We start from the raw sequence: 25,285 nt of genomic DNA, 5'->3' as shown, positions 1-25,285 counted from the left end.
GTATTTTTGTCTGTTATGTTTTCCAGTACTACTGACCTCATTTCAGTTAAAGCTGCGGGATGGCAGGAGGAGGCACATAGAGGGCTTTCAGAAATATGTTAATATCACAAATAGCATTTTAGATCTGCCTTTAAGCTTACCTCATTCTTAGCACTATATTTTCAAATGAGTTGGCTGGGTTTCAGCTCTGTAACGTTCAATGTTAGTAGAAATTACTCACAACTAAAACTTCACAAAGTGAGCTAAGAAAATGCCTTTAATGTAATTTTGTACATACTGTACAGTAAATTGTAATTGTACAGATATGGCTTAATGCCTTGGTGTCGCTTCAAATTACTCTGTATATGCTGGTAGAAGTGTAGTTATTTACTTTTCCATATAAGTACATTGCTGCTACCTAATGTACCTGGTACATGAATTATAACACATCCACTGCTGCCAATCTGCCAGGTACTACACCTTTAGAATGCTTACATTCAATGAAATGTTGCCCTGCTCTGTTACCGCATAGAAGATGCAGTAGAATCTAGGAGTGAAAGGCAGTAGTTCATTAATTGTTTCCGGTGCATGAAGCAAATAGGCTTTGACTTGTAGATATAACCAGAATTTTTCTTCTGCAGTTCCTTTTGAATCTAGTACAAAAGCTGAAGAAGTCACTCCTACGGAGGTTGCCCAAAGTGATGAAGGTGATGGAGATTATGATACAGAAGTGGGGTTCTCAAATTTGTCTCCGACAAAGTTGCATCTTGATGCAGTTGCTACAGAAAAGACACCCAATGGGGCTTTGCCTCCTGAAGCCCCAATCATCCTCAGCCCTCCACAGACACTCAAGCCAGACATGTATAACCTGGTGTGGCGCTCTGGAAAGGATGGCGGCTTGCCCATCAATGCTTACTTCGTGAAATATCGCAAGGTACTGCTTCTTTGTAGGAGATAGTCATAACTCCAGAGCAGATGGCTTCCTTGAGAAGCCTAAAACTATCATTGTTACAGCAGCATGGGTGTTAACAAGAGCTATGGTATCAGCCCAGAGAGAAGATAAAATACAGTTGAACCACAGTTTTGCTGTGGAGACACAGGCAGTCTGTTTAGGGATGATTTGAAATTAGTTGTTGCTTTTTTGGGCTTAACTGGGCCTTATTCAACAGAACTCAAGTTTTTATTTTCATTGTAGTACCATTATTGTATGTGTGGAATTGGACTCTGGTTGAGTATTATTCATACAACATTAGTCATTTAAAAAAATGCATTTAAAGTCGGTATGTCTTGTTCTCATCTCACTTGCACTGTGTAGTTTGAACAGAACTTTTGCAAGCAGCGAGCTTCTTTGATTAGAATTCGAACCAAGCATCACAGAGGACTAAATTTTAAATCAGACTTTTTTTCTGAAGGGCTAAGTTACTCAGTTCATATTTGTATAAGTTTTAAATCCTTGTTCGTCCTGGTCTTGTCCCAACCTGAAGCAGAAATACCGCATGATATTTTTGACCAGCCAAATCCAGGAAATCTCATGACGGCGCCTATTTAATTTATGAACCAAAGATAGTAGGTTCAGATAAGTATTCAAAACTTTTGGTGCTTATCTGACCCTTTCAAATTTGTTCATCACTAGCAATTATATTTTCTGTATTAAATGCTTTTTTATTTATATATTTTTAGTAGACAGTTTACCATGGTTTTAAAAGCACCTATCTCTTCTATCATAAAAATTATTTAATTGATTTCCTCTTCTTCCAAGATTTCTTTTTATAAAGTATTAGAAAGAAATGTCTCTTTTGAAGAAAGAATTTGAATCAAGGCCGTCAGTATAAACTTTAGTAATCCATAGCATTTAGAGCTGCCTTCCATGTTTTTATTAAAGTCTTAAGTTGTTTAGTAGTTTATTTTTGATAGAATCTCTGCCTTTTCCTTTGGGATTTGGGGTAATGCTTTTCTCAGAAGGTCAAATATTAAGAAAAATCTTTCCTTTACCTAATGGAACTGGGGAATTCACTGTAAAACCGAAAAAAACCCTGAAAAATTGTAAAAAGGGAAATATGTACACTAGTAAAAACAAATCTTCAATCTTCCTGCTGATGTTTTCCAGCCTCTGGAGGTAACCAAGCAGATAAAACATCCCTCCCTCCCTCCCTCTCCCTCTCTCTCGTTACTCATAACCAATAAACATGTAAAGATGCTTAAATTCATGGAAGGCTGGGATAGGATAGGGTAATTGACTGTCACCTTTCCCATCTTGGGTTCTGCTTTATCCAGAGAGGCACACCACCGTCTAATGCTAGGTATTCTGCTTGAAGTCATTTGTCCTCATTCTAGATTCTCGGGCACAAACACTCGCAGTAAATATCCGTTGCAATATGTACTAATTAGCATTGTTAGCTGTCTCAGCTGAGTGGCAAGGGGCCAAATTAATGTGGAGACTAAATTCTCTCAAACCTTGATATGGGGGATCCTGTAGGTCAGGGTTCAGATCTATTTCAGGAACGTGGTGTAGAAGCTCACAGAGCTGCCGCTTGTGCTTTACCTGCTGTGTGGATAAAAGCCTTGGATTTCCAGGCCTGTCACTGGCTCTAAGTAAAACTCATTGAACATAAATAGACATTTTGGCATTTTTATACAATAAAATGTCCAGAAGACCAGCTTAGCTGGAGAAGTATTGATCTTTTCCCACATCTAAAGTTGAAGTCATGGTTTGTCTTGATCTTAGCATCTTGTGATTCCCTCCTGTACAGCTGGATGATGGCGTCAATGCCATGGGAAGCTGGCATACAGTTCGTGTTCCTGGAAGTGAAAATGAGCTTCATCTCACAGAACTGGAGCCCTCCAGCCTCTATGAAGTTCTGATGGTAGCAAGGAGTGCTGCTGGTGAAGGCCAGCCTGCCATGCTTACATTTCGCACCAGCAAAGGTAGGTGCAGTGTTTCCTATATGCAAAGTTATCGCCAAAACATTCCTGTTGGCTGTGGCTTGTCTATAAAGCTATTTGTGGAAACAGTGGTTTAATGTAGTATCAAAGGAAGTGCCTATCACAACTAAGGCTGTTGGTTAATGGGGTCCAGCATAGCTGTAAGTCAAATTCTGATGGTGTATTACCATAGCGGTATGCTGAGAGGATTCTTGTTAGTAAAAGACAGCAGACTCTCAATTGTCATGCTGTTTGTGGTGATTATTTGCGTCTCAATTCACGAAACAAACTACAAAGGCAACTGCACTATATATGGACTCTTAGGACTAATCTACACTGGAAGTGCTACAGCGGCGCAGCTGTGCCAATGTAGTTGCATTGCTGTAGCGCATCTGGTGAAGACACTGCGCCGCTGGGAGAGAGCTTTCCCATTGTCACCTCAGTGAGCGGCAGTAGCTACCCTGTTTCCCCGAAAATAAGACATCCTCCGAAAATAAGGCCTACTTACAGTTTTGCCTCTCGTTGTAATATAAGGCATCCCCCCGATAATAAGACCTCCCCGATAATAAGGCATCCACCGATAATAAGGCATTTTTCATTTCTGAAAAATAAGACATCCCCTGAAAATAAGACCTAGCGCATCTTTGGGAGCAAAAATTAATATAAGACACTGTCTTATTTTCGGGGAAACAGGGTATGTCAGCAGGAGACGCTCTCCTGCCAACACAACGCTGTCCACACAGGTGTTTAGGTCAGTGTAATTTACGTTGCTCTGGGGGTGGCTTATTCACACCCCTGAGCAACATAACTTATACCAACATAAGTGGTAGTGTGTACAAGTCCTAAGGCAGCCAAGCTCTGGTCAGCCTTTTCCACATAACACTTAAAGTTGTTGAATCCTCACTGGTCCTTCCATTCTGAGTGTCCTCACCCAAATTAATAAAGCTGCTTCAGTCCTGACCTGTAAAACCCCTGTGTAAAAAGGCCTTGGCCTTCCCTGTGCAGAAACTTCCGGTGCACATTGTTGTACTAGTTTTGTAGTGCATGCTGTATTGAGAACACCAACCCAGTTCTCATTTCCAACTTAAGTGATTTTTGAATTCAGGTTTAAACTGACCATTAAATGTTTGAATTACCCTATATTATCCACTCTGCTTAAAATGTTCCTAATGCAAAGAATTAAACAATTGGTCATATAATACAAGAACCAGCTGTATTAAAAATGATTAGACATGCTAGTGATTTATTTCCAGGAGGAGGCAGCCATATGCTATGAACACTGGTATCAGTTTTTAATTGCCAGTTTTGGGGCTTCGTTAGACCTATTACTATTGTTGCTAGAGTACATTCAACATGACTCCTTTACCAATGTTGGTGGTTCCAAATGTACTGAGGGGCATGATTTGGGGGAAGCCAATGTAACAGGTGTTGAACTCACAGCAGAAATCTAGGGTGGGGCGAGTGCCTCTCATGCTGTATAAATGTGCAGTTATTATGGTAGTTACTCCAGCCTGAGACTTGTACAGTGAGTCTGCCGATTGACATGGAGAATTGTCTTCTCCTTCAGCCCCTGAGGAACTAACTCCCTAGTGCACAGCTAGCCTGGCTGGGAATTGGAGCCAGGTTTAGTGCCAACAGCAACTTTAACTCTGGTGCAATCTTGTGTAAAAGCAATGGGAGGGGACATACTGTAAGGATCCAGTGAACAGATCTTTTTCCGGCAATGTCTTCTCTGGTCACTGAGTTATTTGTCATATCTCAAACTTTTTTTTAGAAAGAACATCATCCTCAAAAAACACTCAGGCCCCATCTCCCCCACTTGGCATTCCTAAACATCCCGTCATTCAGGAAGGGTCAAATAACTTTGGGGTGGTCCTTCCAGATCTATCTCGACACAGTGGAGGTAGGTGAATGGATTGTCTCCAATTCACATGTTAGATGTTGCAATATAAAATGAGATGCATTTAAGCTAATTTCTCAAGTGCTTATAATTGTACTTCTGTGTCGTGTGTCCATTTTTATTCCCTGTTTATTCCTTAGGTCTGTCTTTCTGTTGCAGGTCTCTTTTTCTCTTGTGAATGATTTGTTAGCAAGGCTCAGATATAAGTGACTTCAAACTACCAGATTTTCTGTGCTTGCATGCAAGGATCAGATTGTTCATGCTTTTGAGAGTGTTAACTAAAAGGTTCATCCCAGTCAGTGAGGCAGTGTATTAAGTAGCCACCTTGGGTACGTCTTCACTTACCGGAGGGTCCGGTGGCAGGAAATCGATGTTCTGGGATCGATCCCGGACGTGCTCACCGTCGACGCCGGTACTCCAGCTCGCCGAGAGGAGTACGCGGCATCAACGGGGGAGCCTTCCTGCCGCGTCTGGACCCGCGGTAAGTTCGGACTAAAGTACTTCGAATTCAGCTAAGTTATTAACGTAGCTGAATTTGCGTACCTTAGTCCAAAGTGGGGGCTTAGTGGGGACCAGGCCCTTGATTCATCCAGTCATTTGTTGTGACTTGCAATAATTATTTATGAATCCTCAAAATGCAGTGCCTATCTTACATAAGAGTGTAGTTTATACACTGAGATGTCATCAAATGGATTTCTCATCCAGTGAATTTGATATTTAAAGGGACACTTACCTAGAAGTGTAGTCAGTTTCTAAAAATGAGTTAAGTAATTTGCCACACTTGACCCCTAATCTCACTGCCAATTTTGATAATTTACAGGGACTTTTTCTTATTTTGTGGTCTTCTCTCCTCTCTGACTTTGTGAAAGACCCACAAGAACAGGAGAAACAAATTATACAGGGGAAACTGAAGGTGACAATACACAAAGTGCTATCAGATGCACAAAGTCAGTGTCTTTTCTGTAGTTTATCACTGATAGTCAAATTGGATATTGTAAGAGTAAGTAATTCATTTTCAAACAGGTGCAATTTTTAAGTTGGAAATGTCCCTTTAAATATCTTACTGCTAAATATGTGTCAGTCTTCCTGCAGTACACTAAGGCTTGTTTGCAGAGATCATTGTCAAAGTGAAGGTAAATAACATGAGCACAAAAGGTAAAATTTTCAAAGGCACCCACGTCCAATTTTCAAAAGTGACTGAGGCTCCTAAATGCATATGTCAATTTTGTAAATGGGATTTAGCCTCCTAACTCCCTTCAGCACTTTTGAAATTGTTACCCAAATAGACTGAAAATGAGTTTAAGAATTTAAAATCCAGTTAGTGCCAGGTAACCTATTGCCTTTCTGTTCCTTATTAAATACCTTCCTCCCTCGATGGCACTTGTGGTTTAACAATGTGTATAAACCAGTGCAGTGAAGACTTAACCATTCTGACTGATGAGACATCTTATAACCAGATTGCTAACACCACCTCTTTCCATTTTCTCTGTTCCCACTGCTGTCTGTAACTTCCAGTGAGTTCAGTAAGTATTGAGATCATTTGTTACATGCTTGGTTTGCTCTTATTTCTTCTAAATTATGCTTAAGCAATTCAGTGCTTAGTAGTATTTATGGATCAGGTTTTTTTCATGGTTCTGGGAATTTCAGTTCAAATTTTTTATTCTCACCAAACCAACCTGCTGCTTTTGTATGCACTCCCTTTGTTGTAGTACCACGGAAGAGGTAGGATTTAGTGCATTAGCATGTCTCTTTCAATTCTGTTGCGTAAAGAATATAGCTCCCCTATTTTCTGGTTATTTAAGAACACTTTTGCGCTCTCGTAATTTAGTTGCATTGGTCTGATGCAGCGCAGTCACTGGTGTTAGAAATGGCAGTGTTCACATCCACAGCTAAGTTTTCATACACAGTTTAAGACTTTAGTACTAGGGCTCTTCCCAACTCTGAAGGATAAAAGGAAAACTTATTAAAGTACCTCTCATTTTATATACTGGAATGCCTGTGGGAGGAAGATTTAAGAATCTCCATGTCTGAAACATTTGGTCTAACTTAATTGATTAAACTAATCATAGGTGTGCTCTGTAGAGAACGGAGTTCCATGTTTCTCATCTAACTCCTATGTACGTATTCCTTAATTTCCCATTTCAGTTCCAGAGGCTCCAGATCGCCCTGCTATCTCAACAGCTTCAGAGACCTCTGTCTATGTCACATGGATCCCACGTGCAAATGGTGGCTCTCCCATCACTGCCTTTAAAGTCGAGTACAAGCGCATGAGCCGAAACAGCGACTGGCTAATTGCAGCCAATAGCATCTCTCCTTCTAACCTGTCAGTGGAAGTTCGCAACTTAGAGCCAGGTATTAAAACTCTTTCATTGCCTTTAGGATTTTTAGTTCCAAATCCTTTTTCTTTTAGATGATCACTTTCTTGTGAGGAGAAGTATTTATTTCTGGTCATGCACTTCAGCAGATAAAATAATTACAGAATTAAGAATACTAAACACGATTAAAAAGGCCCATTTTATCTGTAGTTTGTCTCTCAGGTTAGGAATTTGTTTCTTTAATTGAAGTTGGCTTTTAGCTCTCTAAGAAGGAAACAGTCCCCGCCCCCCACCCCGGCCCCCCATTCAATTTTTATTGGTGTTTGTTAGTTGTTTGTGTACATTTTCTTTCAACCTCTCCCTACTTAATTGTCATTTCTGGTAAATACTAAATCTAGGTTATGATTGCTATGTGCTTCTCTGCAGCCATTCCATTTGTTTTTCATTGGTTAGTATTATTGGGCCGGGAAACAAGAGAACAAATATACGAACATCAGCCAATTATTTTGATGAGACAGAAGTTCAGGGGAACTTCAGAAGAAAACAAAGAAGGACCATGGTCCATGACATCTAGAAATGCACACAACTGGTCTTGTGGGATATACTCCCATAATCTTAATTGGACATCACTGCTTTAGGAGGGAGAAAATAGCATTTCCTTGCCTTTCTCATGGGTGAAAATTTCTTTCCAGCCCAATTATATGACTAGCTTTTCACCACTGCATGAGAGCAGGTTCTGTCACAGTTAAGCATCTAAAACCACTAGAGAGACATCATTGATAGCAAGTAATTTTCTTTTTGAATCCCAAGAAATCAATTTAGAACTAATTCCACTATGACAGGGTCTTATCTCAGATTTTTTTTTAATCATTTGAGTCCTTTTTCTAGTGCTTGGGTATTTTTATCTTGCCCCCTAATTTTATCTTTTGCCTTTGAAAGGAGCAACATACAAATTCCGTGTGATTGCCGTTAACAATTATGGGGATAGTCCACGAAGCTCACCATCTCGGCCATATCAAGTCGCTGGCTTTACCAACCGTTTTTCCAACCGCCCGATCACAGGACCTCACATTGCCTACACTGAGGCAGTCAGCGACACTCAGATCATGTTAAAATGGACTGTGAGTACACTTTATTTCTGTTCTTTTCCCCTTCTATAGACTAATTCTTACTGATTTGGTGGTTAGAAATCTTTAAAAGTGAAGGATCAAGAACAACACACTCAAGCTAGCAATGTAGTTGTTTTCCTCAGTACTGAGTGGTATTCTTAAGAGATTCTTGGTTGGCTCCATCCCATGAACCATATCAATCTACTCATTTTTTCCTATATTGTAAGATTTAAAATCTAGAAACCTGAGTTGTCGCTGTTCTTCTAATACTGTCTTGTAGTGGATGTTGATTAACAGCAACTTTAACTCCTCCAAACAGCTCAGAAGTGTTATTTGATAATAGATCCTGTTTTAGTTTATATGAGTCCTTGAAAAGAATCCACTGTTGTATTATGCACACTCTAAAAAGTCTTAACCACGCCTCAAAATCATATTTCCTGTTGAGAATTTTCAGTAGAGTACATCTGAAGAGGAAGTGTATCCAATAAACATTCCATATTGCAAAAACGTTTCCCTCCTTTCCTCTGTAACTCCGTCTTTCATAAACAAATATTTTGAAGTCCTTATTGAAATCCACCGTATCATTAGTTTTTTGCTTTTGTACACTGATGTATGCAACCATGGTACACCAGGAGGGTAGTTTCTAAACTCCACAGAATTCCCAGTTCTACAATTTGCCGGAACAATTCAACCTTGAAAGAGGAAAATATCAGTAATAAACTGAAGAAACTTAGTCTAAAATGTCTGAGGACGACATAAGAGTATTTTTACAGAATTCTCTATTAGCAGAATGTTAAGTTTGAACTCAAAGGTTAGGAAACTGTGTCTGCACTACAGGGTCAGTGCCAGTATATGCACATCAGCATAGCCAAGCTGGCATAACCTCCTAGTGTAGATGCAACCTACACGACAGAAGGAGTTTTTCTGCTGGTATAGGAACAACATTAGCAGTGTTGACAGAAGCAATCTTTTGTTGCAATAGCTGCATCTGCACTGGGGATTTTGTCACCATAGCCATGCTGGTTGGACGTGGGTTTTTTCACACCTCTGATTGACGTAGCTATGCTGATGCCAGTTTTAAGTGTAGCCCAAGCCAGTCAATTTAACCCAAGTTAAAGTTGCGTGGACAACCTTAACTCTGTCCCCTGTGCCTCACAGCAGTCTTCAGCTGCACGACTACATACGATGTCTGAAATTATATAATTCTTGTAATTGTTTTTCTTTTCTTTTCTTGGTCATAATGGTCCAGTATATCTTTGACTTAAAAATAAAAACTTCAAATGAGAGTAAGTCCCATTTTGAAAAAGAGATATAGGAAGGTGTCCAGAGCTCCCTGCTGTGGATCTCTTCTGGGCTCTTCAGAACTGCAGGAGTCCGTCCTCAACCCTTCAACAGGGCTTTCCCCAGTCACATGTCTGCATTCACTGCACTGTGTCTGACTAGATTTTTCACAGTGCAGTTAATTTAGCTCCATATACATGCAGAGTAGACCCTTCAATTCACACCATGAAACCTGATTAAAAAAATATATATATCTGTGCACTCAGTTTGATTTTGAAAGGCTTATTGCTCTGTCAAATCAAATACAATTTTCTTAAGTATAGGTGCCGACTCCATGGGTGTTCCGGGGCTGGAGCACTCACGGGGAAAAAAAACTAGAGGGTGCTCAGCACCCGCTGGCGGGCCCCACTGATCACCTCCCCCTCCCCCAGTGCCTCCTGCCCGCCAGCTGTCCCCGCCAATCAGCTCCTGTCCCCCAGCACCTCTGCCTGCCAAGGATCAGCTGTTCAGCAGCGGGCAGGAGGCACTGGGGTGAGGGGGAGGAGTGTGGGCAGGAAGAGGCGGAGTGAGAGCAGGGTGCGCTTGGGGGAGGAGGCAGAATGGGGCAGGGAGAGGTGGAGTGGGGGCAGAGCAGGAAGAGGCGGGGGGCGGTGGTCGAACAACCCCCGGGAGATCAGAAAGTCAGCGCCTCTGTTCTTAAGCACTGAAAGGTGCTGACTTACACTGAGGCCTGTTTTCAACTTTCAAACCACCGTTGTTTCAGCTGTAGGGCTGATCAGAAAAAGATTGCAAGATTATTATTTTTTTTTTTTCTCCCAATGGGAAGGGTGTGTATTTTTCGTTCTCCTTGTGAACTACTAGGTCAAAGGGCAAGTCTTCACTACCCGCCGGATCGGGTCGATTACTACCCAGATCGGCGGGTAGTAATCGATCTATTAGGGATCAATTTTTGTCTAGACGCGATAAATCGATTCCCCGAACGTGCTCCCCGTTGACTCCACCAGAGCAAGAGGCGGTAGCGGAGTCGACGGGGGAAGCCGCAGCCATCGATCCCGCGCCGTGAGGACCCAAAGTAAATCGATCTAAGATACTTCGACTTCACCTACGCTATTCACGTAGCTGAAGTTGCGTATCTTAGATCGATCCCCCCCTGCCCCCAGTGTAGACCAGCCCAAGGACTCTAAGAAATTGACCTTTGTGCAGAGACCAGCATGCAAAAATTCTCCGCTAAAATGGAAGTTACAGACAGCAACTGTTGACTGATAGCAGGGGATTAGAATGGAAACTGTTACATCATCTGAGCTATAGTGGTTTCTTCTATTTCTTCTATCTTACTTAAGACCACTCTTTTTTGAAAATACTTCTGGTCTCTTCCTGAATGAAGTAAATTTATTTCTGTCATGACGTTGTTGAAACATAATCAAATATTTTAATTTTAAAAAGATTTATCCTTTATTGTACTATTTTTATTCTCTTTTCCAGTATATTACTTCAAGCAACAACAATACCCCCATCCAAGGATTTTATATCTATTACCGGCCAACTGACAGTGACAATGATAGTGATTACAAGAGAGAGATTGTGGAAGGTATGATGTGGCGTATGCATTATCAGAGGCAGTGTGCCAGGTATTTGTTGGGGAAGACAGTTATGTAACCATAATGGCTGAGTTTACATAAAATCTGAACTACTTTGCCCAAACGAATTCAGTCTAAATAATATATTCACCAGCAGTAGCGATCTTAACCTTTTTTAGCACCAAATTCTGCCCCCGCATGAACTTGTTTCTTCCATCCATAGTTCAAACTTAATCGATTTTAAATTCCACTTTTAAATTGTTCCGGCTGCATCATTGCAAGCCCTAAATGCAGATGCGCTTAAACCAGTTTAGCTTAGTCCACTAATTTACTAAAATAAAATAAACTGGTATAAATGAGATTTAAACCAGTTTACATACATCTAACAATCAGGGGTTTCCACTGGTGTAATTAAATGGCTTTTTAGATTTAGTTTCACTGGCGCAAGTTTTCTAAGATAGATAAACCCGTAGTTCTTCGAGTGATGGTCCCGATGTGTATTCCACATATGGGTATGTATGCACACCATGCACCAAGTCTGGAATTTCTTCAAAGCAGTGTCCGTTGACCCACACACGTGCAGTAACTCCTCTTGTGCTCCTGACCGAGGGTATAAAAGGCAATGCAGGTCAGTGCCTTTCCAGTTCCTTCTTACCACTGCATGGCCTGAGTCAGAATCGTGTCCTCCTTTGCTGTTGCAGAACCTGTAAAAATTTATAAATAGTTTATCTCTTAGCTTAGAAACTCTAGTTAGTATATAGTTTAGTATAGAATAAAATACTCCCCCGCCACCCTCCCTGGTTACGGGACTAGGTGCAGGGTCCATGGATTCAAGAACTGCGTCTCCTGCCCTCGCTCCTTCTCCATCAGCGACGAGTATCACTGGTGCCTGCACTGTCTGGGTGATGCACGTTTCTGCAAAGTGCAGTATCTGTAAATCCTTCCTACTCGGAATTAGAGCCCCATGAGCTCTGACTGAAAATGTTCTTGATGGAAGAGGTTATGAGGCCTCACTCCGAACTGGGCCCAGGAGCCCCCGCTATACATCAGCCTCTCCCAACGAGCAAAGCCCCTCCAAACATGACTCTTGGAGCAGAGCCCTTAACATGGAAGCCCAAGGACTCGTCGCACAGGGCTCCCCATGAGAGTAAGAGACACTTGCATGGGCATAAGGACAGATCCCTGCAGCAGACTGTCCAGAAAAAATGTGTTCCTCCCCGAACTGGTCCAGGTCGGGTGAGGCGTCGCATATGGAACCCACGGAACCAGCTCAACCCCCAGGTTGGAGAGTAAGGTGCAGAAAAAGAGCAATCTGGCAGTGACAGCGGTATCGGGGGTAGAAAGATAGTCCCTTGCCAGTCCCGTCAATGAATGCAAGTCCAGATTCATCGTTGCTACCACCTTGTCTATCCAAAGACCATCTGCTGCATCAGATGTAATAGGTCCTTCAGGTGTCTGTATTGGAACTCCTCAGACTCTGGGCTGTACGGAGACCTTTTTTACCACTGAAGGATATCTTCCTCCCCTGCCCACAATCTCCACTCCTTTCGGGCCCTGCCTGCCTGACAGATATCCTTACCCCAGAGGAGGAACTGTTACCATTGTCTCAAGAGAGGTACTATCTCCATCGGGCAGGAGCACCTCAGTACTGATGATACCACTGCTACCAACAGAACCATCCTTGGAATCAGAGAAGTCAGATGATATAGCTGCACCAATATCTCTGTGAGGGTACAGGAACCCTGACGCAGCTGAGGCATTATTATCCCTCCAGTTATGGACCCCGATATCGATTTCCATAGGGGCCAAGGCATTTGAGGCCCTTGGGACCTCTATGGCAAGTGCCCCAGTCACCTCTTAGGAGTCATTCCGCTTCTCCACCTCCCATCAGCCAGCTCCCTCAGTGTATGAGGAGGAAGAACCAGAACCGGTTCTGATGGGGGCCTCCTCATTTTCCCTGGAGGAGGCCATCACCCCTTCGTTGCCCTCTCCGCTGGATAACCATCAGCAACATCACGAGTTCTCGCAAAGGATCACTAATGATCTCCAAATCCTGCTAGACGAGGTCCAGGGACCCTTAACATCGGCTCCTGGACATGTTTGCAACCACAGGAAACGACCAGGGTAGCCGTTCCAATCAATGAGGCCATATTAGAACTGGCCAGAGCAGTCTGGCACATACCTGCAATTTGTGCCCCTACGCCAAAAAGAGCCAAAAAATCGGCCAAAGGGTGCTGATTTCACATTTTCCTATCCTCCTGCTAATTCTTTGGTGGTACAGGTAGCTACGGAGAGAGCTCAGCCAACTAACAAAAAATCTATTCTGGCAGATAAAGGGTCAAAGAGACTGGACTTCCTGGGTAGGAAGGTTTTCTCCTCTGCAGGCCCCCAATTTTGTTTAGCTAATTACCAAGCTTTGTTAGCCAAATATGATTTTAACACCCATACCAGGCTCACAGAATTTAAAGATAGTCCCCATGGAATACCAAGCCCAGTCCCAGTCTTCTCTGGGTAAATGGAGGTTGGTAGCGAAGGTGGCTTCCCAGGCTGCGGTAAATGCTGCAGGTATAGCATCCAGATCTTTGGCCACAGGACTGGTCATGCGAAGGGATTCGTGGCTCCATTCTTCGGGCTTCCCAAAGGAGGGCCAAAATACTATCCAAGACTTCCCTGTTCAGGAAATCCTGACCCAAAGCAGGAAGGATTCTACTAGGCTCTGCTACCTGGCTAAATGGCAGCAATTTTTGGCCTGGGCACATCACCACCAGCATCCACTTGATGCTATAGGCATTCCAGTTATCCTAGACTGTCTTCTCTTTTTAAAGCCCTCAGTTCACTGTGAGTACACCTACCATCAGTTAATGCTTTCCTCCCCCTGGTGCAAGGATGGTCTATGTTCACACACCTGACCACAGTTTGATTTATGAAGGTCTTGATCAAGATCTTCTCACCTGACATTAAACCTACGCCTCAATGGTACCTTAACCGTATCCTTTCAACACTCACAGGCCCACCCTTCGAACCTCTGGTGACATGTGACATGACTTATCTGTCCATGAAGCCATCTTAGTAGCCATTACTTTGACAAGAAGGGTCAGTAAACTGGGAGCCATGATGGTGGACCCTCCTTATACAGTATTGCGCAAGGAGAAGGTTTCCCTTTGGTTACATCCCAAATTCCTCCCCAAGGTTGTGTCTGAGCTGCACATCAGTCAAATACTTAGCTGTTTCCTGCCCAAAACCCCACACTTCTTCCAAGGAGAAGAGACTTCATTCCCTTGACCTCAGGTGCACCCTGGCATTCCACATGTTGAAAACCAAACCTGTTAGAAAATCTGAGAGACTCTGTTGCCTTGGCAGAAAGGTCATGGGGACAAGCCATATCCTCACAGAGGATTTCTAAATGGGTTTCGGGATGCATCTTTGAATGCTACAAAATAGCAAAGCTTCCCTCTCCTGGGCATATCATAGCTTGCTCCATACAGCACAACCTGCCTGCACAGCATCCTTATTGGGCAGTCCATTGCAGCATATCTGCAGAGTGGCAGCTTGGAATTGCAGCCATACTTTCACATCACATTATGCTCTGATCAAGCAGCAATGGCAGATGCAGCCGTAGGAACGGCAGTACTACAAACATCTCTGCTACCAGTTTCCTTGCACCTTCCTCCAGCCAACCCTGCTTGACAGTCACCTGTGTGTGGAATACATGTCGGGACCATCACTTGAAGAAATGGAGGTTCTTGGAGATGCATGGTCCCTATCTGTCTTCCACTACTTGCTCTCCGTCCCCTCTGCTTTGGATCCAGTTGGATTGCAGTAAGAGGAGGAAATGGAGAGGTGTCGACTCGCACTGCCTTTTACCCGCTTGGTTAGGAGCACGAGGAGAGTTACTGTGCATGTTTGGGTCAACAGACACTGCTTCAAAGAACTTCTGGACTCTGGTGCATACCCATGTGTGCAATACAGATAGGGACCATCTCGAAGAACTCATAGACTTTAAGGTCAGAAAGGACCATTATGATCATCTAGTCTGACCTCCTGCACAACGCAGGCCACAGAATCTTACTCACCCACTCCTGTAACAAACCCCTAACCTATGCCTGAGTTTTATTGAAGTCCTCAAATCGTGGTTTAAAGACCTCAAGGTGCAGAGAATCCTCCAATTACAGTAAGTAACATCTATTTGCTGTTGCAAATTGGGAAGCCCTCTCCAGTTATTTGTTCGTAGGTGCTTAATTTTTTACTCTTTGTTATAAGGGAGCTTCTCTGAGCCCAAGATACTGCAACATTCAGTAAATGTTAACTAATTTGACAGTTTAGCGGAATTCATGCTTTGCTGTTCGAACACATTGATAACAGATCTTGTAAGCCAGTGGGTTATTTTGCTAGGAACTTTTAGATCATCATTTTCATAGTAGTCACATTTTACATTTTTTAACACCCTCTTAATCATCTGGCTTAAATAAATGTAGCAGCATCATTCTGCCCCGTTGAAGCTAATGGGTTTTTTGGCCATTGACTTCAGTTGAGGCAGGATCGGGCCCTTGTTTTTCAAATTCTTCCTTCTTTGACCGTAGCCTGCACAATATTGTAAGTTGTGACGTAAGTTTTTTCAGGTTGTAGGACTGTTAAATATCTAGTGTTGGTGCTCAGAGGGTCGCTTCAAAGCTTATGCAGTCAGTATCTTTGTCTGTAAACATATTTTAGCCTTCTGTGACACAGAACTTGTGTGTTTATGAACGTTGCGCACAGGGCGATTGTTTAAATGTGCCTCCACTGTGCTGTGAAATTGACTTATTCCTGATTTTCAAGTTTATGCATACTGAAATCTTTGTGGCAGTCTGAAACCAATAGCAGCTGCTCAGCTACCCCAGAGCCTGCAATTGAAATTCACATGGTAGCAACTTGAAACATAAACTTTTTTACCGTGTTTCTGTAAAATAGTGAACGCTATTTTCAGTTCAAATGTGCCTGGATTCTTTTTTACATTACAAAAGCATAAAGAAGCATGTGATCCTTAACTTAGGTGCCAGGCCTTTTGGTTAACCCTTACACATTACAAATGGCTACCACTGGCCTTCACAGTCTTCCCTCTGTTACTCTTGAATCAGTGTTTTGACAGAAGATTTTATCTTACAAAGACTCTTTTACTAGTGGAAAAGCTGTTGTGATGGTTGTGTTAGTTAACGAGTTGCCTTAAGCGTCATAACATTTCCTGCTAAGTCTTGTCTTCTGAGACAAGAGTCAAAAGCTTACAGAAGGTTTTTCCTCTATAAAAGTTGCCACAAGCAATTTTATAAAAATGTTTGTGTGTTTGCATCATATGGCTCTCCAGTAGTTGTACCTTTCAGCAAAAGCAAAATTAAACCTGCCCTTTCCTGCTTAGATGGGCTGAATTTTTCCCTATTGCTTCAATCTTGGAGATTGAATTTTAACCCTAAATGTAGTCTGATGTCAGTTGTTTAAATGTTTTCCCTTCCTAATGGTGCAGGGAGAGCACAGTTAAAGTGCTTGTATTGATTCCAGTTCCTCTAATGGTTTGAAGCAGAAACCTAAAACCTGGTATAGTAATTACTGAAAGGAATGTTTGGGGGTGGAGGGAAAGAGGAGACAGAAGTAAAAAGCCTTGGGAAAAAAATGTGCTTTAGGAATAAGCCAATTCCAGCATCAACCAATATTTAAATAAGTTATTATTTGGGGCATCTATTCATTTGAGTGTGTGTGGACTGAGAGCTGTGTTCCATAGTAGTTCCCCACTTGGAGCCCTGAAAGAAAGCAGTTTAAAAGAGCCTTCCTCATGTCGTAGAGTGAAAAACACCCTCCTTTTTAGGGTATTTTTAGTGACACTGCAGTGGGAATTGTATTGCAGCTTTAATTCTGTTGCGTTAGAATGGAATCTTGATGGCACAGCCCTTCCAGCCAAGTGGGCTTTATTTTTTTAATTAATACTTAAATCAGTAGGTGGTATGACAGTTTCTTAGAAACAGTGGAAACAGTTCAAGGTGGTATTTTCCAAGAGGGATTAGAAGTGCTCAAACAGTTAATTAAACTCTCAAAAAAGGGTCCCTGTTTATTAAAATTTGTCACAAGTCTGTGAAAGTAAAAACGGAGAGTGATTTATACTGAAGTGCTCTGTACTTCAGGAGGGTGTCTAAATGAAAGGTTGGCTAGCGGCCAGAGTTAACAAAATCATTCTATTAGAAAAGCTTGCTTGGATTGGAGTCCATGCCACAAGAGGCTGGGAGAGTGAGAAAGACAGGCCTGTTATCTGAAAGGGTTCCCTAGTATGTTTCATAAAGTACAAGTTAAATTATTTGTGGCTTCTGCTAACTGAGATAGGCGAGGTCATAACATCAACTTCAGCTGAATCCTTCCTGTGAAAATATTGGGTGACTTGAATTTTAACCGGGACCTCGCATTTATAGTCACTGAAGATCCCATGGTACTCTTGAAAGAGTCAGGATATATCACAGTACTCTGGCCAAATTCTAATGTGAGAATAATTACATTGTCTCCCTAAACTTCTACTGTTTCAGTTTGATACAGTAATCTGCCTCACTACTTGCCATGAACATTGTATGTTGTTAAACAGCTGGCACATTCCACCCTAGAGGCGTGCATGTGAATGATGGATGAAGAGATTCCTGTGCATATGTATGGTAGCTTGTAAAGTGCTTAAGAATCTTTCAGGATGGAAAGAGTAATTCCAAGTGTAAGAAATCAAGTTTAGTTTGTCTTTAAAATTCGAATTGTGTGTGTCAACCAGAAGTTCCGTTTCCTAGGAAATTCCATGATTTTTAAATTGATTTCATTCAGAACAGAACCGAAGAATTCTGATATTTCCGACAGAAAAACATTGCCTGAAGAGGTTCCACCAGCTCTGTTTAAAAGTACAAGATGTAATATTTTAAAGATAATGCTTTCTGTGCTCACCAAGCAAAGCTGTGACAACCCAGCATTATACTTCTGCCCAGTGAAAAGGGCATGAAGCTATATTTTCTTCCATGACTCAGACATTTTCTCTCCCACACACTCTCACAAGTGTCTCATAGCAAACAAGAAAACAAATCTCGTTTCATTTTTCTTTCTAGGCACAAAGCAGTGGCACTTGATAAGCCACCTGCAGCCAGAAACATCTTACGATATTAAAATGCAGTGCTATAACGAGGGAGGTGAAAGTGAGTACAGCAACGTAATGATGTGCGAGACGAAAGGTGAGTGGAGGCACTTTTGTTTATCTGAGAGGTAATGTCTAATGTAAAGCCTGATGAGAAAATTACCCTTTGATCCTCTACTCGCTGACCCTCTCATTTATTTTAAAAAGTTGATGCCATCTCCTATAATTATGTTTGGAGGATTGTTTTTATTTACTATTGCTGAGGTTTTCTGACTGTATAAAGACCAATGCATTTGTCTCCAGGAAAGACAGTTTGCAAAGATGTTTAGACCTATCGGATCTATTGACAGTCCCAGTTCATCCGGTGTTGGTGATCTTTCCTTAGGCAGACACCATCTTGCTGTGGCTTAGTTGGTTACTGGAGATAATATACTTCTGCCTACACTGTCTCTTCGGGACTTGTTCAAATTCTTAATTCATGATGAGTAAGTTGGCTGCCACTCGCATCAATTCTACCTGCCTCTGGCAAGAAGATAGGAATACTGTTCTCTGAAAATGTCAGAGTAATTATTTGCAAAAGAAATTAACGATCACAGTCACTTTGGTTTCTTAAGCAAATGAATCTTTAAAATCAAGTGACGTTGCAGAGGGAATATGCTGACACTAAAAGTACAGTAAGTCTTCAAATGCGCTACTTCTGAGAGGAGTCTACAAGCGTGCACATCAAACTTACAGTGCAATACCTAATACCTTACAGGGCAGGGCTGAGAGCTGCAATCTCTCAGACCACCTACATCTGGTGGAACATATCCTACCCAGGGTCTGGCTTAGTTATCAACAGCTCTGTAATTCTTCAAGATTTTAAGACTATACCAGGGGGACAACCTGCTGTCAAACATTCATATTGACGTTTCCTTTAGGGCTTGCAAAACCATGCTCTGAGGTATCCCTAGCCTCTTTTAGCTAGAAGCTGGGAATGGGTGACAGAGGATGGATCACTTGATGATTACCTGTTCTGTTTGTTCCCTCTGGGGCACCTGGCATTGGCCACTGTTGGAAGACAGGATACCGGGCGAGAGGGACCATTGGTCTAACCTAGTATGGTCGTTCTTATGACCTCTTTCAGGACCAAATCAAGGCAATCTGGGGCCCTAAGCAACAACCCCAAATGGGAGCAAGCATTATCTCTGCCCCCATGCTCTAGCCTTGATCCTTCTTGGCTTGGCTCTGGAAGGGGTCACCCACACAAGCAGCCTTTTGGTCCCTTCTCTTTGAGCAAGCTGGCCTCATTCCTTCCTGTTCCTGCCTTCAGGCAAGCTGGAGTCTGCCCAGAGGAAGGAGGATTCAGCCCCCACTCATTTCATCCCAGCATAGCGTGGGCCTCTGTTGCCACTGCCCCAGCAGAGCCGTGACGAGATGGCAGGCGTGATTACCCTGTTCACACAGGGTCTGTCCAGACTAGGAGGAAAAAAATGTTTAAAAATCCTGTTAGCTAGACACATTTTAAAATGCTAATGTAGACCAGGCAGTCTGTATTGACCATGTTTTAGCAGATCAAGGTGAGTGTTGATGAGACTCTAGACACTGAATAGGGCTTGTTTGGTCATTTCTGTTCAAAGAGGTAATTAGCATTCAAAAACTAACTTGGTCTTACAGTTCTCTATTAGATTCCCTAAGCATGAGCTAACCTTTAGCAAAACAAATTCTAATGCTATAAATACAATATTAAAAATGTTCAGTACAAACCCTCATTTAAAATCTTGGTTGTAATATTCACTGATGGAAAAATTTAGTCCTGCAAAATGAATTACCAATAACTAATTCTTTACATTGTTTTTGGGGAACACAGAGTGGCTACAATTCAGTATGTATTTACTTAGCTGCTGAAATGGTGCCTTTCACTTTAGTGCAGGTGTCATATTGACGTCGTCTTGAATTTTGTAAGGTTTCTACCTGGATGTTAATTTCCTGAAGAATGCAGTTTTGAAAACAGTAAAGGTTAGCAGGGTTCCCGTCAGATAGAAGTAGGGCATCTGGCAATGGTTAGTTGACAGAAATGCATATTGTGTTTTTTCCTGACCTCAGAAGTGGAAAGATTTGTATTCTTTCAGGTTGGAAGCTAGTGCAATTTCTAGCAATGCTTACGTTCAATTACTTGTTGAAGTGTAACTTGGCGTAGATACATGGGATTATAGGTAGGTAGATAATAATAGGTATTTTCTAAAACAAATAGTTACCATCCAATGTTAGTTGACCTCATCAGCTAATGTAAAAATCTTGAGCTGAAAATTTTCTATCTACAAATCATTGGGATACTAAATTTAATGGTAGCTATTTCCACTTCATAACTGTATAGTTGAATAACAGATAAATAAACATGTGTAGAATAACATTTCTGCAGACTTCATTCCAAGTTGGGTTCACAAGACCATGTTTGTCTCCTGTATTTCAACCAGTGAAACGCACACCTGGAGCATCGGAATATCCAGTGAAGGATCTGAGTACACCACCTAATTCTCCTGATCGTGCCGGTGGAGGCAATGCTGGCCCATCAAATGGCCCTGTTCGGAGCAGCGACATGCTATATCTGATTGTGGGCTGTGTCCTTGGAGTGATGGTCCTTATTCTGATAGTTTTCATTGCCATGTGTCTGTGGAAGAATCGCCAGCAAAACGCCATGCAGAGTAAGTTATTTTTGGTTTCCTCTCCTGCCAGCCCTAGTTTAATATGAAAAAAAAATGAGGGTAATGAAAATTAGACAATAAATTTATAGCTTTTATATTGAATGCTCCAAATGGGAACCATGCATCCTCTGTTATGATCAAACTGGTATTTGGTTAGTGATAGAAACTCTTCACTTGTGTTGTTACTAAGGCCACGTGCTTAACTTTCAGCAGATTAATAGTCCCTTTGACTTCAATGGCAGTACTCCCATGCTTAGACTTAAGCATGTGCGTAAGTGTTTTTCTAGATAGCAGTGTAAAGCCAACATTCTTTTTGCCTCTCTAATTTTTCCAGATCAAGTGAAAGATCCTGTGGCACCTTTTTTGAGGCTCATTGTAGTGCTGGCAACAGGCTGTGGAGCAGCTGTTAATAAGCAGAAACCTGCCAGTTTCTGACTAGAAACGCACTGTGAAGTACTATGGAATACTTCGTTTATAGCAGCGTACAAAAGCTATCAGCTTCTATTCCCAGCAAATACTCGGAGCAATCGGAGTCTTACATGACATTTTAAATAGCTCCCTCTGTTTCTGGTACTTTAATTAGCTTTATTTGCACAGTCTGTGGTTGTTTAAATATGATCCATGCTCCCCACCAGCAAACCCAAATTTATGCAAAACTTCCTTTGAAACTGAGCAGGACCAGAATAAGCTAAATTGTTTCTGCCATAGAGTTTTAAAGCCTGTTGATCATGCAAATGGTCCTGTTTTAAAATCCTATTTTTACTGAGCAACATCTTCTGCCAAATTCTTTCCAGACCGAGAGGATTAGTATGTGGACATAGCTATTGTAGAGATGGAAAACATTTGCATATTAAACACTTAGATGTTACAATTTATGGCTACTATAAAAACCCTGAAAAGGGGTAGATGAGTCACACTGTATGTCTGAAATGCTCATCTGACTTTGGTTTTAGAAGTATGATGAAAAATAAAATATTCTTTAATCATGCATTGAATACCTAGAACACTTTGTTAGCATAATTTTGCTAATTTTTTCCCTGTGGGTCTCCCTTTGCAGAGTATGACCCTCCTGGTTACCTCTACCAAGGTGCAGATATCAATGGGCAAATGGTCGAATACGCTACTTTACCAGGCACAAGCCGCATCAACGGCAGCATACATGGAAACTTCATCAGCAATGGTAGTCTCAGTAACGGCTGTCCACACCTCCATCACAAGGTTCCCAATGGAGTTAATGGGATCATGAATGGTGGCTTGAATGGAGGGACTGGCCTTTACCTGGGACACACCAACTCTCTATCCAGGACACACATGGATTATGAACATCCCCACCATTTAGTGAATGTAAGAGTGCTTTGTATGTTGTAAGGGTCCTGATCTTGACCTTGGAATTTTATTCAAGATGTAAAAGGAAGCTCCAGCTAGTCAAGTCAGTTATGGAAATACTCAAGTCGTTGTGCTGGAGCTAATAACGACCAGTTACCCTATCTTTGTGCCAGTGGAAGTAGCTAGGCTTGGTGTTTCTCATATTTTCATCTTCAGGGCTTTCCTGTGACGATTAGGATTAGAGGCACCAATAACTCTATTTATTATGGGGAGTCTCCTCTTACCCCGGTTTTTAGTCTGAGAGTTTTGAGACTCATGCAATGCTGGATTGAGATACTGTACTGTATATATGGTATTTCTCTCTTTCTATCAAATAGACTTAATGATGGTTGCTGGTTTTGCAGCTTCACGAATTGACTGTTCCCCCCCCCCACCCACCCACACACACACCTGTTTCAGATCTGTGATTTGTAAGCTGTGCTATTAATTTTACCACAGCGTGTACATAGCTGGGGTCTCATAAAAGAAAATGTCCCCCCGGTCTTGAAATACAACAACATAATAACTAAGTCTGCCTTACTGAGTCCTTTATTTGCAACTTTTGAGACTAATTTCTTGAAGTAACAAAAACTGGTCTCAATCTGTGATCCAGCCTGTGTGCGCTGTGGAAAAATATTTAATTTTCTGAAACGTGTCCCATTTCCAAGAGAGGATAATGATTTCATTATTGTCTATGGAAACAGATGGGTTACATTCAAACTTACTCCACTTTTATCACTGGTCCTACTCAAAACTGTGAATGTTGCCCAGGAAAACTGAAGGAAAAGTTCAAAAAGTCTATGTAATGAATGCTGTTTCCAAAGGGAAAAAATGGGACGATTGTTTGCTTTAGTAATTGAACACAAGTACTTCATTTTATTCAACAGCAAATTGCCACTTACACAGTAGTTGCCACTTCAGATAACTCCAGGTTGGAATGTAGACTAGTCATCTCATCACATGGTTTCCTTTTCGCGCCACGGTTAAGTACCAAAGGTGCAGTTTTTCCTTTGCCTAAAAGAACAACCATGGCCTAAAGATTTCTTGCCTTGTAAAGCTATCTAACCAACATTAACAATGAGGACCCTCAAAAACTTTGGTATTTTGGTTTAGATAAGCACACAGATGTTTCTCCAGATATCTGGGGGCTGCACGGGCCGTAGATACTCTACGGACAGGCTTTCTTATGAACTCTGTGGCTGGTATTTTTGGGGTTCCTCCTTCCAGGGTAAGAAGTGGAAATCACAGAGCAAGCCTTGCCCTAAGCTTATGTACATGGTGTACTACCACATAGGACTCTGTATTCCAGGTGCACGTATGTGGAGCTGATCTTTAGATCCCTGCGCTGTTCTGTGTGGAGCAGGCCCATGAGATTTCCACAGGATGTACTGTTTCTAGAGGACTGTCCCTTGTAAATACCTGCCTTTCTTTTCATCTCCCCATTTGGAATGCCATGGAAGGTTGTTGAGCAAGGATGTCAGCAGCTGACTCCACTCCTGCACAGAACAAGTGAGACTTGCATGATCACAATACAGAGCAAAGGAACTTTTTATATCCCCACTCTTACTGGCATCCCTCTTAATGCTCCAGTGTTTGGGAAGATGAAGTAAAGAGACCTGGGGGAGAGAGAGACATGCTGTGAGTGGCCCCACAGGTCCCACACTTATGAGTGCACAGGTCTGCAAAATGTAGGACGAGACCTGGTGCAGAGGCGTATGAAAATAAATACCGGAGAAGAAGCAGTTATCCAACCTAACTCAAACTCAGAGGTTGAATTAGTTTTCCCAAACTCGCTCCCCTTAAGAAAATGCAGAATTGTAACACAACGGTACCATTTTCAAATGACTCACATCAGTGTCCGCCTAGTATTTAACAATGAGGTATGTGTTAATCTGGCCATTTTACTTACTTGCAATGGGCCTGTTCAGCCAAAACCAACAACACAAAATCCCTCGCACCCCAGAGTCATTGCTGGCGAAGGAATTACCCCATCTGTAAAAATATAAAATGTTTCAAAAGTCTGTTTAGTGAAGTAAACTGATCTAATCGGAGTAATTACAGGAAAGTGGGATGGGTTTATGTTGTGACATCAGCCCTGAATATTTAACACCCTGTCACTCCAGACAGGGCACAGTTCTGTAATGAATAGGAATTTGCTTTCATGTCTGTCATCAGCGTTAAAAATAAACATATTTACAGTGTGTTTATTAAATTAAACCTGGACATATTAGACTGAAAATAAGCCAGGGAAATTACTACATGCTTGTCTAAGCTACAGTTATTTACTTTTCTCTGACACAAATGCTGGCAGAAAACTCAACTAGACTTTGTATAATAGAAGCTCAGTATTCCCATGCCACATAACAAAACACAGATCTGAAGATTGATAAGGTGATTAAGAGTCATAATTAAATGAGGGGTCCTGGGGGTTAACATACATTGTGCCCATTTATCCTAGACTACATCTTGTATGCCTGGGTTGCAATTGATTTTGGGTTGGTTTTTTTCCCCTTCTTCCTCCAGGGTGGTGGAATGTACACAGCAGTGCCTCAGACCGACCCCTCGGAGTGCATCAATTGCCGGAACTGTCGGAACAATAACAGGTAAGTTAGTTACACCTCTAATTCTTGGCATCCTCTTCAATGAGACTTACAAACCACAATCTAGTAGCACTGTTATGAGTGTAAATGCAGATGATCCCGTTTTACACATGGGAAGCAGAAGCTAAGAGGTGGTGACTATAGCTGCCGAAAATTTTCCAACACAACTTAGATTCATCAGTAAATGTCACTTTGAGTGAAATGTTTCACCGAACCTGCTACATATTTAGCTAAACTTCCATTGAAACAGCAGTGTGCCCTGCCTCTCTGCCTCCTCCTCGCCTTCCCTTAGCTCCAGGGTGTGGAAAAGCAGATCAGCAAGCACACCGCCTCTCCCTATTTCTTGTGCACAGAGAGACAAAGTCCCAGGGCACCTTTAACTCTGGGGGACGAGCAGTGCCTTTCTGGCTCCCGGAGCTTCAGGGTTGGTGAG

The 25,285-nt window shown here is 42.0% G+C and overlaps 1 protein-coding gene across 5 annotated transcripts in view; it reads left to right on the top strand.

The window, feature by feature from the left end:
* The window catches only part of CDON (cell adhesion associated, oncogene regulated), a 93,913-nt gene that overhangs the window by 54,488 nt on the left and 14,140 nt on the right, over positions 1 to 25,285 (top strand). For all 5 annotated transcript variants that reach the window (XM_034754487.1, XM_034754492.1, XM_034754488.1 and 2 more), the window contains exons 9-18: positions 621 to 913; positions 2,730 to 2,904; positions 4,676 to 4,804; positions 6,947 to 7,153; positions 8,056 to 8,237; positions 10,989 to 11,094; positions 18,178 to 18,300; positions 20,660 to 20,887; positions 21,945 to 22,231; positions 24,776 to 24,855. In XM_034754487.1, coding sequence (XP_034610378.1) covers positions 621 to 913; positions 2,730 to 2,904; positions 4,676 to 4,804; positions 6,947 to 7,153; positions 8,056 to 8,237; positions 10,989 to 11,094; positions 18,178 to 18,300; positions 20,660 to 20,887; positions 21,945 to 22,231; positions 24,776 to 24,855 — 1,810 coding nt within the window. The remainder of the gene's footprint in view (positions 1 to 620; positions 914 to 2,729; positions 2,905 to 4,675; positions 4,805 to 6,946; positions 7,154 to 8,055; positions 8,238 to 10,988; positions 11,095 to 18,177; positions 18,301 to 20,659; positions 20,888 to 21,944; positions 22,232 to 24,775; positions 24,856 to 25,285) is intronic.

The sequence above is a fragment of the Trachemys scripta genome, chromosome 21 (genome assembly GCF_013100865.1).
Source record: "Trachemys scripta elegans isolate TJP31775 chromosome 21, CAS_Tse_1.0, whole genome shotgun sequence".
NCBI classification, from domain to species: domain Eukaryota; kingdom Metazoa; phylum Chordata; order Testudines; family Emydidae; genus Trachemys; species Trachemys scripta.
This window is presented reverse-complemented; position numbering and strand designations above follow the sequence as displayed.